Raw genomic sequence first — 14,934 nt, forward strand, 5'->3', positions numbered from 1 at the left:
TGCTCACGTTGTATTTGGGAAGGAACTGCGGCTGCCCTGTGACCTAGTCTTTGGATTGCCATCCGAAGAACCAATGGAAGTACGTGACTACGTGGACGAACTGAAAGAGAAGTTGGTCAACGTGCATGAACTAGTGAGGGGCCGGATCAAGATTGCCAGTGACCGAATGAAGACCCGTTATGATGTGAAGGCCAACTGTGGCGGATTCCAGGAAGATGACTTAGTGTGGCTGTATAATCCCCGACGGAAGAAGGGACGTTGCCCAAAACTGGCTCCTGACTGGGAAGGTCCATACACAATCGTCACTAGAATAAATGACGTAGTTTATCGGATCCAACGTGGACCAAAGACAAAGATGAAGATCGTTCATCTCGATCGACTAAAACGGTACGAAGGAAACAACGAAGACGCTTCCGATCGGGACGATCGGATTTGAAGAGGGGGGCAGTGTTACGAAATACACCCTTACGCCGCCCCCAGTACGACGCCTATGGCCGTCGAGAGCTTTCTGGGCGTACGCACGGCGCTGATGGGTGAATCATCGCAGCTGACAGTGTCGACGGCCGAGAGGCGGGCGCATAAAGACAGATCTGGAGCCGTCTCGAAGCAGCGTCCAGGGGAATCGCGAAGCGGAGTCGCGATGGATGTTCGTGAAGGATCTCGATAAAAGAATATGGGTTCAAATAGAGGCGACCGTAGGTAATGAGATTCATTCATCCAGTGAAGACAGTCGAGAGCGCCGGAATAATTTCTGTACATATTCGTCGCAATAGATAGTGTTGTAATTCGACCTGAAGAAATAAATTTTTGAGTTTTACCAACACCCGATTTATTATTCGTCCGTCAATCGTAACAATATTTTGCACCTTTTCAAAAGAATTTATTCGGCAAAATTTAAGGAGATAAGTAAATATATTTTGATATTATACATTTATTATGCTTATCATAACTGTAAAACATCTGCAAGATGTCAGAGCATTCGGTTTTCCAAATTCAAAATGAAATTGCAAAGTGTTGTTTCATAATTTTGATTTTTTTTTCTAAAAGTCTGGACGTTTTGGGTAGAAACATGTTATTTTATACAATTTAAAACCCATTTACTTTGTACAATTTTGAAGTGACTCCATTATATTATTGGTGGGGACGATTAGACAGATTTTGATTCGTTGATTGGTGGTGGTATACTTTCTTGGAGAAAATGAAGACATCAGAAGAAGATATAATTTTTTTTTTGAGATACTTGGCAGATCCTGGATATGTAAAAGGTACTGGAGAAGAACTGGGAGTTGAACAATCTACAATTGCCCAAGTTGTTGTTTTCGGAAGCACCAAACTGGATTAAATTTACAGACTAATAGTGGAAAACAATTTCTTACAGTAATAAAAATCTTTTTTTATTGAAGTCGATATACGTAGCAACATTGTAAAAGGAAAACTTTATTAATCCGGTCCATTGATGTCGACACTACTTGGAAGCTTGACAATGATGGCCGATTCGCTACTTTCAGAACCGAGGGTTACCGTTAGCGTCAAAGTCATCACACATTCGGATACTGAGTCCACTGGTGTATCTGTAACCGAGATTGTGACTTTGTTTGTTGTTTTGTCATAGTCAGCTTTGAAGTATGTGTCTAGAAAGTGAATTTGGTAAGGAATGGCTAAAATAAAGTTCTTGTGTTATACCATCATTTATAGTTACGTCAGTTTGCTCTGAGTCACTAGTAGTAACCACAATTTCTTGTGCGGGGTCGTCGGGTGTTATGACAGGGTTGCCGCCATCATTAGAGTAAGTAAATGCGTATATAAGCTCTGAAAATGTTGGAACTTCAGGCTGACTAAAGTCATTGTCATGGGCGCCCATAGGGGGGGGGCAGGGGGGGCGATGGCCCCCCCTGAGATTCTACGTCAATTTCCTTTTTATTTGTCAAAATTAAACTTCAGCACATTTGTAAGAGAAGATACATACCCTACACTTTCAGTTTTATGGCCACACAAACAGAAATGTGACAAACTTAGACCATCTGGTTTTGAAACCCTCTGTTCGGCCCAGATTTGCCTGGAAACATCATAAATCTATCCTTTTTAACCGGTACTGAATTATGGGTTGTTTCGTTATGTGCTTCTTACAGTTATTACAACACAAGAGCAAACATTTTATTGCTTACGTCCAAAAATTCATTCCGTTTTCACTTTTTATCTGTGGTGAAGTGACGTGTAAAGACGAACAGTTGTTAAACCGGCGTTTTGTTGACTATACTTTTTATTATTTATTTATTTCAAAATACAAGCGTAAGTACTCTTGATTAAATGTCTGTTTAAATTTTAAATTTAATATTTTATTTAAAAACAAAGAAATATGGATATTTGAAATTTCTTCAAGAGAAAAATTACAAATACTGATGATGATACTTCAGCTAATAAGAAGTATAAAATAAGTGGTGTTATTTATTACTACTGATGGCGGGTTTTCAGAGTAGCCATCGATTTCGAGTGGAAATTTCGGTTGCTCCAGAACTGTTTCACCAGTGGGCGTGCGAACTACAACACAGATAGCATAGAAAATTATTTTGGCACTTTTATTCCATACCTGGATCATTTCATTCTTTCCTTAACGACATGATTTTCCGAAACAAAAGTGTCATCATACTCATTATTTTCCTTATATCCAAAGAATGTACATAACCAAAAACCAAGTTGGGGCAAACTTAAAACCAAGGGTTGGGCAAATTTTACTCCACTGACAATTTATCAGACGAAATCCAAAATTGGCAGGATTTTGTAAAAATAAAAAAACTTGACAGTAGTATTTGAGAGAGAGAGAGAGAGAGTTAATGCCGAAGAAACATCGGTTGGTAGAGTAATTGACGATTTTGACCAAGAAAAAAGAAATTAGCAATTTGCTTTTGATTAATTTTATATTTTTATAACTTTTTAATTTTAATATTTTACACTGTTTTGTTAATAATAAGAATAATGATGTTGTAGGGTTATTTGCGAGTAGTTTTGATTAACGTAGTTGATGATTAAAATATATATTTATAATAGTAAAGATTTATATCATTATATTCTTTATATATACAAGAACAGAGTATATTACAAAAATTTCAGGGTGGCCCCCCCTGAGAAAGGTTTCTATGGGCGCCCATGGTCATTGTCCTTCTGAATTATAACTGTAGCTGCGGCAGTGTTAAACGGGTCAGTTTCATCCTAAATTTACAAAAAGAGTTTTCAAAGTTCAAAGTAATATAAATATAAGTTATCGCTCTTACAATTGCGACGATCGTCAGTGTCAAATTATTGTCGTATCTCACGTATTGTGAAACTTTCAAAATTGCTTGATACTGCCTGTTTCCCAAAGCTTTATAGTCCAATGCAAAATATTCTAGGGGAACAATATTGAAGTGCATCTTTGTGTTGGAAAAGTCGATGTCTTCGGCAATTATTGATACTTCGCCAAAATTTGTGAGATCAATATTGGGTACCAGCGGCATTGGTATTACGTAGGTGTAGGTATCTTGTGTAAATGTGGGAGCATGATTATTGGTGTCTTGTACATATAGTGCTAGATTCTAAAAGATAATACAGTTTAATTTGTTTTGTTTTTAGAGTTAGTATGAAATTATTAAAAGGAAACTTACAAATGGATAAGTTGTGCCATCACATGTTATTGTCAGGGTTCGATAAATAGTAAATGAGGTACCAGATGGTTGGTCTTTTTGATCTTCTTCATAATTATTTCTGAAATAATCATTGGTTTTTATGCTCAAAGTTGAACCGTCGGCTGTAACATCTATGTATTTGGCCCCTTCTTCCTCGCTGCCCGCCGCCACTTCTGTATATTTAGACATATTGTATACATGTATGAACCGATCTTAACTTGTTTTAAATTTTAACTTACGAAGGTCTCCTCTATATGTAAATTGTAAGTCTAAGCTCTCAGAGTCATAGATTGGATCAACATAAACAATGGAAGTATCCCATCCTAATAAACCATTAGGGTCGTCTATGTCACATCTAGTAACTAAAAATTAAAAATATGTATGATAGATTAAATTCCACTAGATGCTAAACTTGCGGAGTTCAATAGAATGTTTTGTCTTAATTCTGGAAATCGACAATTTGGACTAATCATATGGTTTTTCAAATACTAAAATTACTTCCTTACTTTTGTATTTTTACTCCAATTAAATTGATTACAGTGATCGCAAAATAAGAATAAAAAAATAGAACCACATTAAAACCTCATATAAGTTTATATCATATGTTTTTCTACTTTGTGAACAATTTTGAAATAGACCAAAATTATTTTCAAATTTGAACAAACATGATGCCAATTGTCTTTAGATTCTAATTTCTGAAAGAGCTTTACCTTGAGAGGAGCATCTAGCAAGAAGAGCACTAAGAATAAAAAGAGTTATGTTTTGTCTCATGGTGCAGACTTTAACTGAAAAAAAAAACACTCTTGAATGAGTAACGCTAGGAAATGAGTGAAGTTTAAATACTCTAATTGATAAAAACAAATATGAACGAATTTTTAATGAAGTCTTTGTTTCGAACAGATAAAATCAAATTATCTCCTATCAAAAACAGAAATTGTCACACTAAACTGTGAAATCAGATCAATCATATTTATTTTGAATGCATTTGTTATAAAAAAAGACTAGATCATCAAAAAATAAAATTTTATTAAGCTGAATCATATGTACATGATTGGCAGGTGTCTTGAAGTAGGCAACCAAATAAACATCCACTTGTGTAGTATCGTGTATAAACAACTTCAGTTTGATATATAGGTTTATTTTATTATTTTCCAAGTTTATTTCCATGTTCGATCTAAAAGCTGTGTAATAACACCTAATTCTTATTACCTGGGATTATATTTTTTATACAGAGTGATCATATTTGCAGTCAACTTTATTTATAGTTCAAGTGCGTACTGGAAACTGTTTAAAAAGTACACTATCTTCATGATATTGACACCCGGTTTACTGGTTTGAGTTTTATGCCAAAAGTTGTAGATAGATTTATTCATATATGCGCCTAAAATATTTAGTATTAGTTAATCTAATCTTATTAATAGCTTTTCAAAATTGGGTATCCGGTCTTTGTTGGATCACGTTCTATATAAGTGTACAACGTCATCCATTTTTCGAGATAGTTACTATCAAAGTGATTTTTTCCTGACACTTATATTTGGTGTGTTTACACCTATGCTTCTAGAAAATTTATAATAAGGAGTCTTATTATTTTAATAAAATTCAAACTTGCCATAGATAGCTATATTTTAGAAAGCTACGTAAATAAGATTAAAGATTAAAGATAGGTAGTAATTACGCACATAATATACGTAACACTAAAGTTTTAATTTATCTTTTAGTCTGTTTTTCACATGCCGCTTTAGTTTTTTTTTAATTGTATTTTTAACCGTTATAAAAATGCATAATAAAGCTGTTAATGGACTAACACTTAATAGAAAGGTAAATGTAAATAGAATACTTCAACAAGAAAACAAGAGAAACTCTAAAAAAATTGGTTAACTAAACAAATCAGTTCAGTGAAACAGTGTTAAATACCTTACATTTTTGTGAGCTTACTGAAGTTACTGGAATCTATAAGTACTTGTAGATAATATTGGATACAAAAAAATTTTAATCCAGATAAGCTATATTGTCCTTGCTTTATTATTTTATAATGTAACATAGGTATATACAGAATTCCTGTGTACATGTACCATATTTCCATATTTGTAACATTCGCAATAACCACACAAAATTGAGAAATATATGTGTATTAAAATACACATACAAAGAAAATTAAAATAATGTTAACATGTTACTTAAAAAAAGTAGACAACATGATAACAAAATCGATCAGTCGTAAAGATAACAATATAACAATCATTTTAAGTAAGTACTTACAACAGACTACATAAAGTGATAAACAAAAGCATTTTTTTACTTTGATTAATTATTATTAAAGCTATCATACTTTGGATAGCGTATGTTTATGTATTTTTTCTCAAATGTTAATGATAAATAGTAGCTCGACGTTATTTATTAAACTTACTTTACCACAATACATGTTGATATCTTTACTAATAAGTGAAATATTGCTTGTTTAATAAAATCAGAAACACTCGACGTATCTGTTTCATAATCCAAGAAGAGTATGCAAAAATGATAATCAAAGCTATATATGTATCAACATGTTGGTTTGTCCTAACTGAGTTAATAAGCTGATATTTCTCCATTTTTAAAATTCGTATTTGTAACATATGGCGTATATATTTTTGACTTACGTAAGTAAGTTACTAAAAATTAGATAAATGGATTATTGTTAATTCAACTAGTCATACAATAATTTATAAAAGATAACATTTACGTTGCACATCAATCACACTTTAATCATACAGTAGAAGTTAATAATTTCTGTTACTGGTGTTAATAATAATTTCAAACATTTTTCTTTAAAACTACAAGAATTATAACAACTATTTTTACATTTGGAAAATTTGGACGATTTATGAGGTCAGAAAAATAAAAAAAGGCAACACACGTAAACATCTTATCTAAATTATTGTATTAAACATTGAACTTCAGGACAAGTATTTAATTTATCAAAAGAGAACTGAAGGACTGATACAGTATCTGACGGTATCCATCAATCAGCACAGCGAAAATAAAATTTCTGCGAATCTCGAAACGAACTTAACAGATTCCGACATTTTTTGTGCATTGTTGTGCAAATGTAGTGATAAAATTTCAGAGGAAACGTAGGATTAGTCATCTTGTTATTATAAGAACAATATTTCTTTACACTTCTAGGTTCTGTTAATACAATACAGATAAAGCAATCACACGATATTAATAATAATAATCTTTTAATTTAGTGAGAGTCGGACAAAAAATATCAGATGTATATGTTTAGGTTATATTGGGTTTATCTACTTATCCCAATCCGATGGATATTCATTTTCATTTTTCATGGTGGGTTTGTTAACTATAAAATGTAGAAAGATGTTATGCAATGGTAATTACTTTTCGGGGATTTCCCTTTCTCTGAAGGCATACAAGTACCTACTTAAGCTAACTCGTCTACTATCTTTTGAATACAGAAAAAAATGTAGAATCAGTTTTTAAAATTTAGAAAGGGAAGTTCTGTCTAAATAACTTAGGACCATTTTTTTTCACTTGAGATTTAAAGTTTACTTTCGAATTACAAGACTAATAACATTTACTAACTATATTTGTTTATTTTTTTACTGACACTTGAATTTAAAATGAAATTGGGTTACACTAGTCACTACTAATGATGTCAAGGTTTGGAACACTACATTATCAAGTATTTCTCGGAAAATGATTAAAATTTCAAAAAAATTTTGCAATTCCACTACACCTGTAGCAAAATAGTTCCATTATCAATCCCACTTGTTTAAAGTGAAAAATATCCACTTGAAAGATAGACACTGATTTTATTCTCAATAAAAAAAATACCTACGTACATGCATACTTATGTCATGAGCATTTCTAAATCTTAGTCACTTTTGACTCTATATGTTTTTCGTTTTTTAGACCTCGATTGATAAAACTATAATGCGCACAAATATCCCCTTTCTCATTTAAGTAAATATATGCAAAGATCTTAAACCTGTCAGAACGTTAACATCTTTATTGTTATAAACGAAAGTAAATATAACATGGATTAAAGAACAAAAGACTTTTGCAATCGCATAAAGTAGTACTAGTTTTCGAAAACCTCAGTCTCATTCATCATGGACCAAACAGAATTGACCACCATCCCATCGACCATGTCCCCGGTCACTGTATCCTTCTCGTGGTACGACTACGTAATTTTCTCCGCTATGCTAGCAATCAGTGTCATGATTGGACTATATTTTGGTTGTTTTGGTACCAAGCAGTCCTCAGCCAGTGAGTACCTCATGGGAGGCAAAAAAATGCACGTTTTCCCCATCGTGATGTCCTTGGTAGCAAGGTAACCTTAGCACGATTACTCAACAAAAACGAACTTTGCAAATTTTAGTCACATTTCTGGGATAACTCTACTGGGAGTACCAGCAGATGTGTACAAATATGGTGCTGGGTACTGGTTGTGCGTTCTAGCATTCATGATCGTGGCAGCTGTGTCGATTTTGATTTATTTGCCTGTGCTTTTTAACGCAGAGGTGACCAGTGTTTACGAGTACTTGGAAAAGAGGTTTGACCAGAAAACGAGGGTGTTTTCTTCATTCTTGTTCGCGGTGTCGCAGGTGCTGTTTTTGCCGATAGTGGTGTATATTCCAGCTCTGGCGTTTTCAGCAGGTGAAGGTTTATTTCTAGATTTAGGTTTTTCAAAAAATTAGAAGAATACGTAAATTTTGCTAATGTTTAAAAATACAGATGCTCATAATCGTTACTCATAGATGACGCCTTCGAATTTTTGGTGAAGATAAACTCGCTATTATTGTACATTGTAGTACGAACTATTAAAACCGTGTTCCCAGAACTTCAGGAATATCAGATAAATCGTTTATGAGATAATCGATAAAATAAATCTTTTTTTGAGATAGCATGTGCAAACAATTCTAAAAAATGAAGGCCTCCTACTGAAGCAGAGGTCACTCAAGATATTTATTCTGTCTTGACGTCATCTTCTTTTTGGCGGGAATGAATATCATTTAAATAGTTTGAGTTCTATAGCTCTTAAATCATTGTAAATCTCTTGTTAGAATTTGAAGGTGATTCATTACCTAGTTTTTGGCAAACATTTTGTTTGTGGACAATTAAAAATCGAGATTATTAATCAATAAATCAAATATGTGTCACTCTGCACATTTCAATGACGTCATTAATCGCTGTTCGCCGTTGACGTTGCCGTTGTTAGATAAAGACACAGGGAAAGTATGGTCGTTGACGTTGGGTTTTCAACCAATCAAATTGGGGTAGGGGAGACATTTTTCTAGTTGACGACAATCAAATTTTGATAGAAATAATGTGGTTCACTAACATTAAGGCATTTAATCACCTGATCACCAAAACCCTCATATTTTAAATAGTTGTCATCATATTCTACACGATTTTGCAATTACGCTCCGCCCCTCGGTCTAACAACGAATGAAAAATTCATCACCACAGAGATCGAGACGGATGGGTGGGGCTTCTCTTTTGGTTTTCTTTATTAATTACCACATTTAGTTTTCTTTGTATAACACGATTACTTAAGAACATATTTCACATGGTAATTTCTCGTAAAAGGAATAAGAATTTTACAATTAAGCTACGCCCCTCAGCTTATGATGAATAAAACAAATCATCAGAATTTTTCATAATATACATAGCCATCTTTGCACAACAAGAAACTTAAAACTTGGTTAAAACTAATTGCAAAATCGATATTTCCTTATACAAATTTTCCATTTTAAACATATTTTAAGTTTCATGTTGTGAAAAGAAGTCTACACATATTAAAACACAAAGCCAAAATATAAGCCCCGCCCACCCGCCCTATCTTAATTGTAATGTTTTTTTTTATTCGCCGTGAATCAAGGTGGGGCTTCATCTTTGGCTTTAATGTTTTCTTAATATACATAGTATTCTTTGAATAACACGATACTCAAAAACATGTCTTAGATGGTAATTTCTTGTAGAGAAATAACAAAGATTTTGCATATTAAATTTCGCTCTTTTGGCAATCGACAATTGAAAAAATAATCATCACAATTGAGATAGGGCGGGTGGGCGGGGTTTATATTTTGTCTGTTTTCTTTATATACTTAGTCGTCTTTTCAGAACAAGAAACTTAAAACATATTTACAATGGTAAATTCTTGTAGGAAAGTATCAATTTTGTAATTAGGCTCCGCCCCTCTATCTGACAACGAATGAAAAAATTATCACGATTGATATCAAGACGGAAGGGTGGGGCTTCTCTTTTGTTTTTTTTTTTTAATTAATTCTTTTAGTTTCGATTCGAATTCGATTACTTAAGAACATATTTCACGTAGAAGAATAAGGATTTTACAATTAAGCTACGCCCCTCAGCTTACGACGAATAAAAGAAATCATCAGAATTGGGATAGGGCGGGTGGGCGAGGCTTATGTTTTGCTTTTTTTTTCTTAATATACATAGCCATCTTTTCACAACAAGAAACTTAAAACATGGTTAAAATGGTACATTTTTGCAAGAAAATACGGATTTAGCAATTATGGGGCGGAGCCTAATTGCAAAACCGATATTTCCTTATACAAATTTTCCATTTTAAGCATGTTTTAAGTTTCATGTTCTGAAAAGAAGTCTACACATACCTATTAAAACACAAAGCCAAAATATAAGCCCCGCCCACCCGCCCTATCTCAATTGTAATGATTTTTTTTATTCGCCGTGAATCAAGGTGGGGCTTAATCTTTGGCTTTAATTTTTTCTTAATATACATGGTATTCTTTGAATAACATGATACTCAAAAACACATCTTAGATGGTAATTTCTTGTAGAGAAATAATAAAGATTTTGCATATTAAATTTCGCTCTTTTGGCAATCGACAATTAAAAAAATAATCATCACAATTGAGATAGGGCGGGTGGGCGGGGTTTACATTTTGCCTGTTTTCTTAATATACTTAGTCGTCTTTTCAGAACAAGAAACTTAAAACATGTTTACAATGGTAAATTCTTGTAGGAAAGTATCAATTTTGCAATTAGGCTCCGCCCCTCGATCTGACAACGAATGAAAAAATTATCACGATTGATATCAAGACGGAAGGGTGGGGCTTCTCTTTTATTTTTTTTTTAATTAATTCTTTTAGTTTCGATTCGAATTCGATTACTTAAGAACATATTTCACGTAGAAGAATAAAGATTTTACAATTAAGCTACGCCACTCAGCTTACGACGAATAAAAGAAATCATCAGAATTGGGATAGGGCGGATGGGCTGGGCTTATGTTTTGCTTTTTTTTTCTTAATATACATAGCCATCTTTTCACAACAAGAAACTTAAAACATGGTTAAAATGGTACATTTTTGCAAGAAAATACGGATTTAGCAATTATGAGGCGGAGCCTAATTGCAAAACCGATATTTCCTTATACAAATTTTCCATTTTAAGCATGTTTGATGTTTCATGTTGTGAAAAGAAGTCTACACACATTAAAACAAAAAGCCAAAATATAAGCCCCGCCCACCCGCCCTATCTCAATTGTAATGATTTTTTTTATTCGCCGTGAATCAAGGTGGGGTTTAATCTTTGGCTTTAATTTTTTCTTAATATACCTAGTATTCTTTGAATAACATGATACTCAAAAACACATCTTAGATGGTAGTTTCTTGTAGAGAAAAAACAAAGATTTTGCATATTAAATTTCGCTCTTTTGGCAATCGACAATTAAAAAAATAATCATCACAATTGAGATAGGGCGGGTGGGCGGGGTTTATATTTTGCCTGTTTTCTTAATATGCGTAGTCGTTTTTTCAGAACAAGAAACTTAAAACATGTTTACAATGGTAAATTCTTCTAGGAAAGTATCGATTTTGCAATGAGGCTCCGCCCCTCGATCTGACAACGAATGAAAAAATTATCACGATTGATATCAAGACGGAAGGATGGGGCTTCTATTTTGCTTTTTTTTTAATTAATTATTTTAGTTTGTATAACACGATTACTTAAGAACATATTTCACGTAGCAAAATAAGGATTTTACAATTAAGCTACGCCCCTCGGCTTACAACGAATAAAAAAAAATCATTAGAATTCTGATAGGGCGGGTGGGCGGGGCTTATATGTTGCCTCTTTTTTTTCTTAATATACATAACCCTCTTAAAACTTAAAACATGGTTAAAATGGTACATTTTTGCAAGGAAATATGGACAAAATCGATATTTCCTTATACAAATTTTCCATTTTAAACATATTTTAAGTTTCATGTTGTGAAAAGAAGTCTACACATATTAAAACAAAAAGGTAAAATATAAGCCCGCACACCCGCCCTGTCTCAGTTGTGATGATTTTTTTTTATTCGCCGCGAACTAAGGGGGTGGAGCTTAACTGCAAGATACTTATTTCTTTACAAAAATTAAAAACATGTTTTTGAGTATCGTATTATTCAATTATTGTATACATTAAGAAACAAAAGCAAAATATAAACCCCGCCCGCCCACCCCATCTCAATTGTGATGACTTTTTATTCTTAGAAACGTAAAACACATTAAAAATAGTAAATTTTTGTAAGGTAATATGGATTTTGCAATTAGGCTCCGCCCGTAGATTTGCCAACGAATGAAAACTTCTTTACTATTTAGATCAGGGCAGGTAAAGGTGGGGCTTAATCTTTGGCTTTAATTTGTTTTTAATATATTCTTTGAATAACACGATAGGGTGGGTGGGCGGGGTTTATATTTTTCATTTTTTCTCAATATACGCAGTCGTCTTTTTAGAACAAGAAACTTTAAACATATTTAAAACGTAAATTCTTCTAGACAAATATAGATTTCGCAATTAAGCCCCGCCCCCAATGTGACAACGAATGAAAAATTCGTTGTCACATTGTTCAATTGAGAATTGAGATCTGGGCGGGTATGGGTGGAGCCTAATCTTTGGCTTTATTTTATATGTTCAAAAATTTAAAGACCACAAGACATAGTACTAAAACTCAACCGACAACAATGTCTACGGAAATTTTTGGTGCCAAAAAAACTGAGGTTCGGATGACTATGATTTTCATTCAAAACAGGTTGTTTTTGTTTATTTTATTTTGACATTTTTGTCCAAAATCTCAGATTTGAAGTTTCTTGTACTACCAACTTGTCAGTGTAAAAATAAGCCTTAGAGGAGTTTTATTTGATGTTTGGTCTCAACTTAATTCACCAGGTGTTGGTTGTTTAATTTTTAAATAAACAGTACACAGCATTCTTTGAACAACACGATACTCAAAAACATGTTTTTAATTGCTCGTAGAGAAATAACGTTTTTGCAGTTAAGCTCCGCCCTCTTGGCTCACGACGAATACAAAAAATCATCACAATTGAGACAGGGCGGGTGGGCGGGGCTACATTTTGCCTTTTTTCTTAATATGTGTAGACTTATTTCGACAACAAGAAACTTAAAACATGTCTAAAAAACTATCAACGGCAACTTGGCAACGTAGTTTATAACGAAATTCAACGTCAACAGCAAATCCCACTTTCAATTTACAATTTAACGAAAATTTCAGATTCAGAATTAATTTGGTAGTTTTTGAGATTATCAATTGAGAGAAATATGAAACTTTGATAAACTCAAATTCTTCCAGTAACACCAGGGTAAACTAAGACACTGTTTCAGCCACTGGAATTAACCTCCACTTAGTAACTCCAGTGATTTGCGGAGTTTGCATCTTCTACACTACCATCGGTGGCCTAAAGGCTGTAGTGTGGACCGACACTTTACAATTCACAGTGACCCTAGGCGCCGCCGGTACGGTTCTAGTTCTTGGAGTTAAAGCAACCGGAGGTCTTGGGAACGTATGGTCAAAAGCGGTGGAAGGAAATCGTCTTGACATTTTTGAGTACGACATAATAACCAAAAAAACACCAATCTACGTTTTTTTCTAGTTTAGATCTTGACGTCACCCGGAGTGACAACTTTTGGGCTCCTTTGGTCGGACTCACCTTTCTGTGGATCGCTTGGACAAACACTAATCAAGGGTGTGTCCAAAAGCTACTTTCAGTTCCAACACTAAAGGACGCTAAATTGTACTTAGATCAATATTGATTTGTATTATTCAGCTAATTTTTGACTGTAGTGCTACATTCTACTACGGACTTGGTATGGGTGTAGTCAAAACTGCGAGTGTTATGACAGGGTTGATAATTTATGCCAGATATTCAGACTGTGACCCTTTTTTGGCCAACCAGATTAAACGGAAAGATCAGCTACTCCCTTACTACGTTCTAGACGTAGCAGGGAACATTCCAGGCCTCTCGGGACTTTTCATAGCAGGAGTGTTCAGCGCAGGACTGAGTACCCTTTCGGCTCACCTCAACTGTCTATCAGGAACCATTTACGAGGACTTCGTCAGTAAATGTGTGTCCCGGGACATCACAGAAAAAACCAAGAGCAACTACCTCAAACTAATTGTTGTAATCTGCGGTGTTGTTTGTACTGTTTTGGTTTTCATTTTTGAGCATCTAGGGGGAATATTACCACTAGCAATAGGTTTCGGAGGGATGACTGCCGGTCCTATGCTTGGAATGTTCACAATGGGAATATTGTTCCGAAGGGCTAACTGCAAGGGTGCTTTTTATGGAGGCGTGGTGGGACTAGCTTTAATCACGTGTCTTGTAATGCCAACTAAATATTTACAAAGTCGAGGGATGATCCACGCTCCTGAGAAACCGGTGTCAGTTGAAGGCTGTGCTTTTAATTTCACGCAACACAGGTTTAATTTTGTCGTAGAAGCTCAAAACGGATTTATAATTTCGATAAATTTTAGCAATTCGACGACTGAAGATAACTACGCCTTGGCCATTTTCAAAATCTCGTTTTATTACTACACTTTAATCGGTTTCGTCTTGACAATGCTCGTCGGACTTATTGTTAGTTATTGCACCGAAGAAGACCAGAAAATCGTCGACGAGGAGTTGTTGAGTCCCATGATTCGACACACTGATCTCGATTACAAAAATGGGGTCATTACCGAATACAATACGGTGGAAAAAGCACTCCATTTGGTCACCGATAATTCGGCAAAGGGTGACTCAGCTTTGTAAAATTTTAGTTTTGACAGTTTTTAATAAATAATTTGGCAAAAATAAGTATGATGTGATTTCATTATTATAGTGTCGCAGTTGATGAGATGTTTCTGACAGGAGATAATTTGATTTTATCTGCTCGAAAACAAAGAGCTAATTTTATCAATTCGTTAATATTTTTATCGATTAGATTAATAAGTATCTAAACTTCGGCT

General features: G+C 34.1%; 2 protein-coding genes across 2 annotated transcripts; one reads left to right on the plus strand and one right to left on the minus strand.

Moving 5' to 3' along the window:
• Positions 1-1,368: 1,368 nt before the first annotated feature.
• Positions 1,369-4,480, minus strand: LOC135133625 (uncharacterized). The gene is made up of 7 exons (XM_064062081.1): positions 4,370-4,480; positions 3,899-4,021; positions 3,639-3,832; positions 3,270-3,569; positions 3,148-3,207; positions 1,684-1,840; positions 1,369-1,631 (listed from the first exon to the last, which is right to left on the minus strand). The coding sequence occupies exons 1-7, from the start codon at positions 4,428-4,430 to the stop codon at positions 1,441-1,443; spliced, it is 1,086 nt and encodes a 361-aa protein (XP_063918151.1). The 5' UTR covers positions 4,431-4,480; the 3' UTR covers positions 1,369-1,440.
• A 3,240-nt stretch (positions 4,481-7,720) lies between these two features.
• Positions 7,721-14,782, plus strand: LOC135133716 (sodium-coupled monocarboxylate transporter 2-like). The gene is made up of 6 exons (XM_064062206.1): positions 7,721-7,992; positions 8,041-8,318; positions 13,311-13,533; positions 13,580-13,720; positions 13,771-14,406; positions 14,461-14,782. The coding sequence occupies exons 1-6, from the start codon at positions 7,772-7,774 to the stop codon at positions 14,735-14,737; spliced, it is 1,776 nt and encodes a 591-aa protein (XP_063918276.1). The 5' UTR covers positions 7,721-7,771; the 3' UTR covers positions 14,738-14,782.
• Positions 14,783-14,934: the final 152 nt, after the last annotated feature.

The sequence above is a fragment of the Zophobas morio genome, unplaced genomic scaffold (genome assembly GCF_036711695.1).
Source record: "Zophobas morio isolate AGI-343-1 ecotype UQ-CSIRO unplaced genomic scaffold, CSIRO_AGI_Zmor_V1 ptg000022l, whole genome shotgun sequence".
NCBI classification, from domain to species: Eukaryota; Metazoa; Arthropoda; class Insecta; order Coleoptera; family Tenebrionidae; genus Zophobas; species Zophobas morio.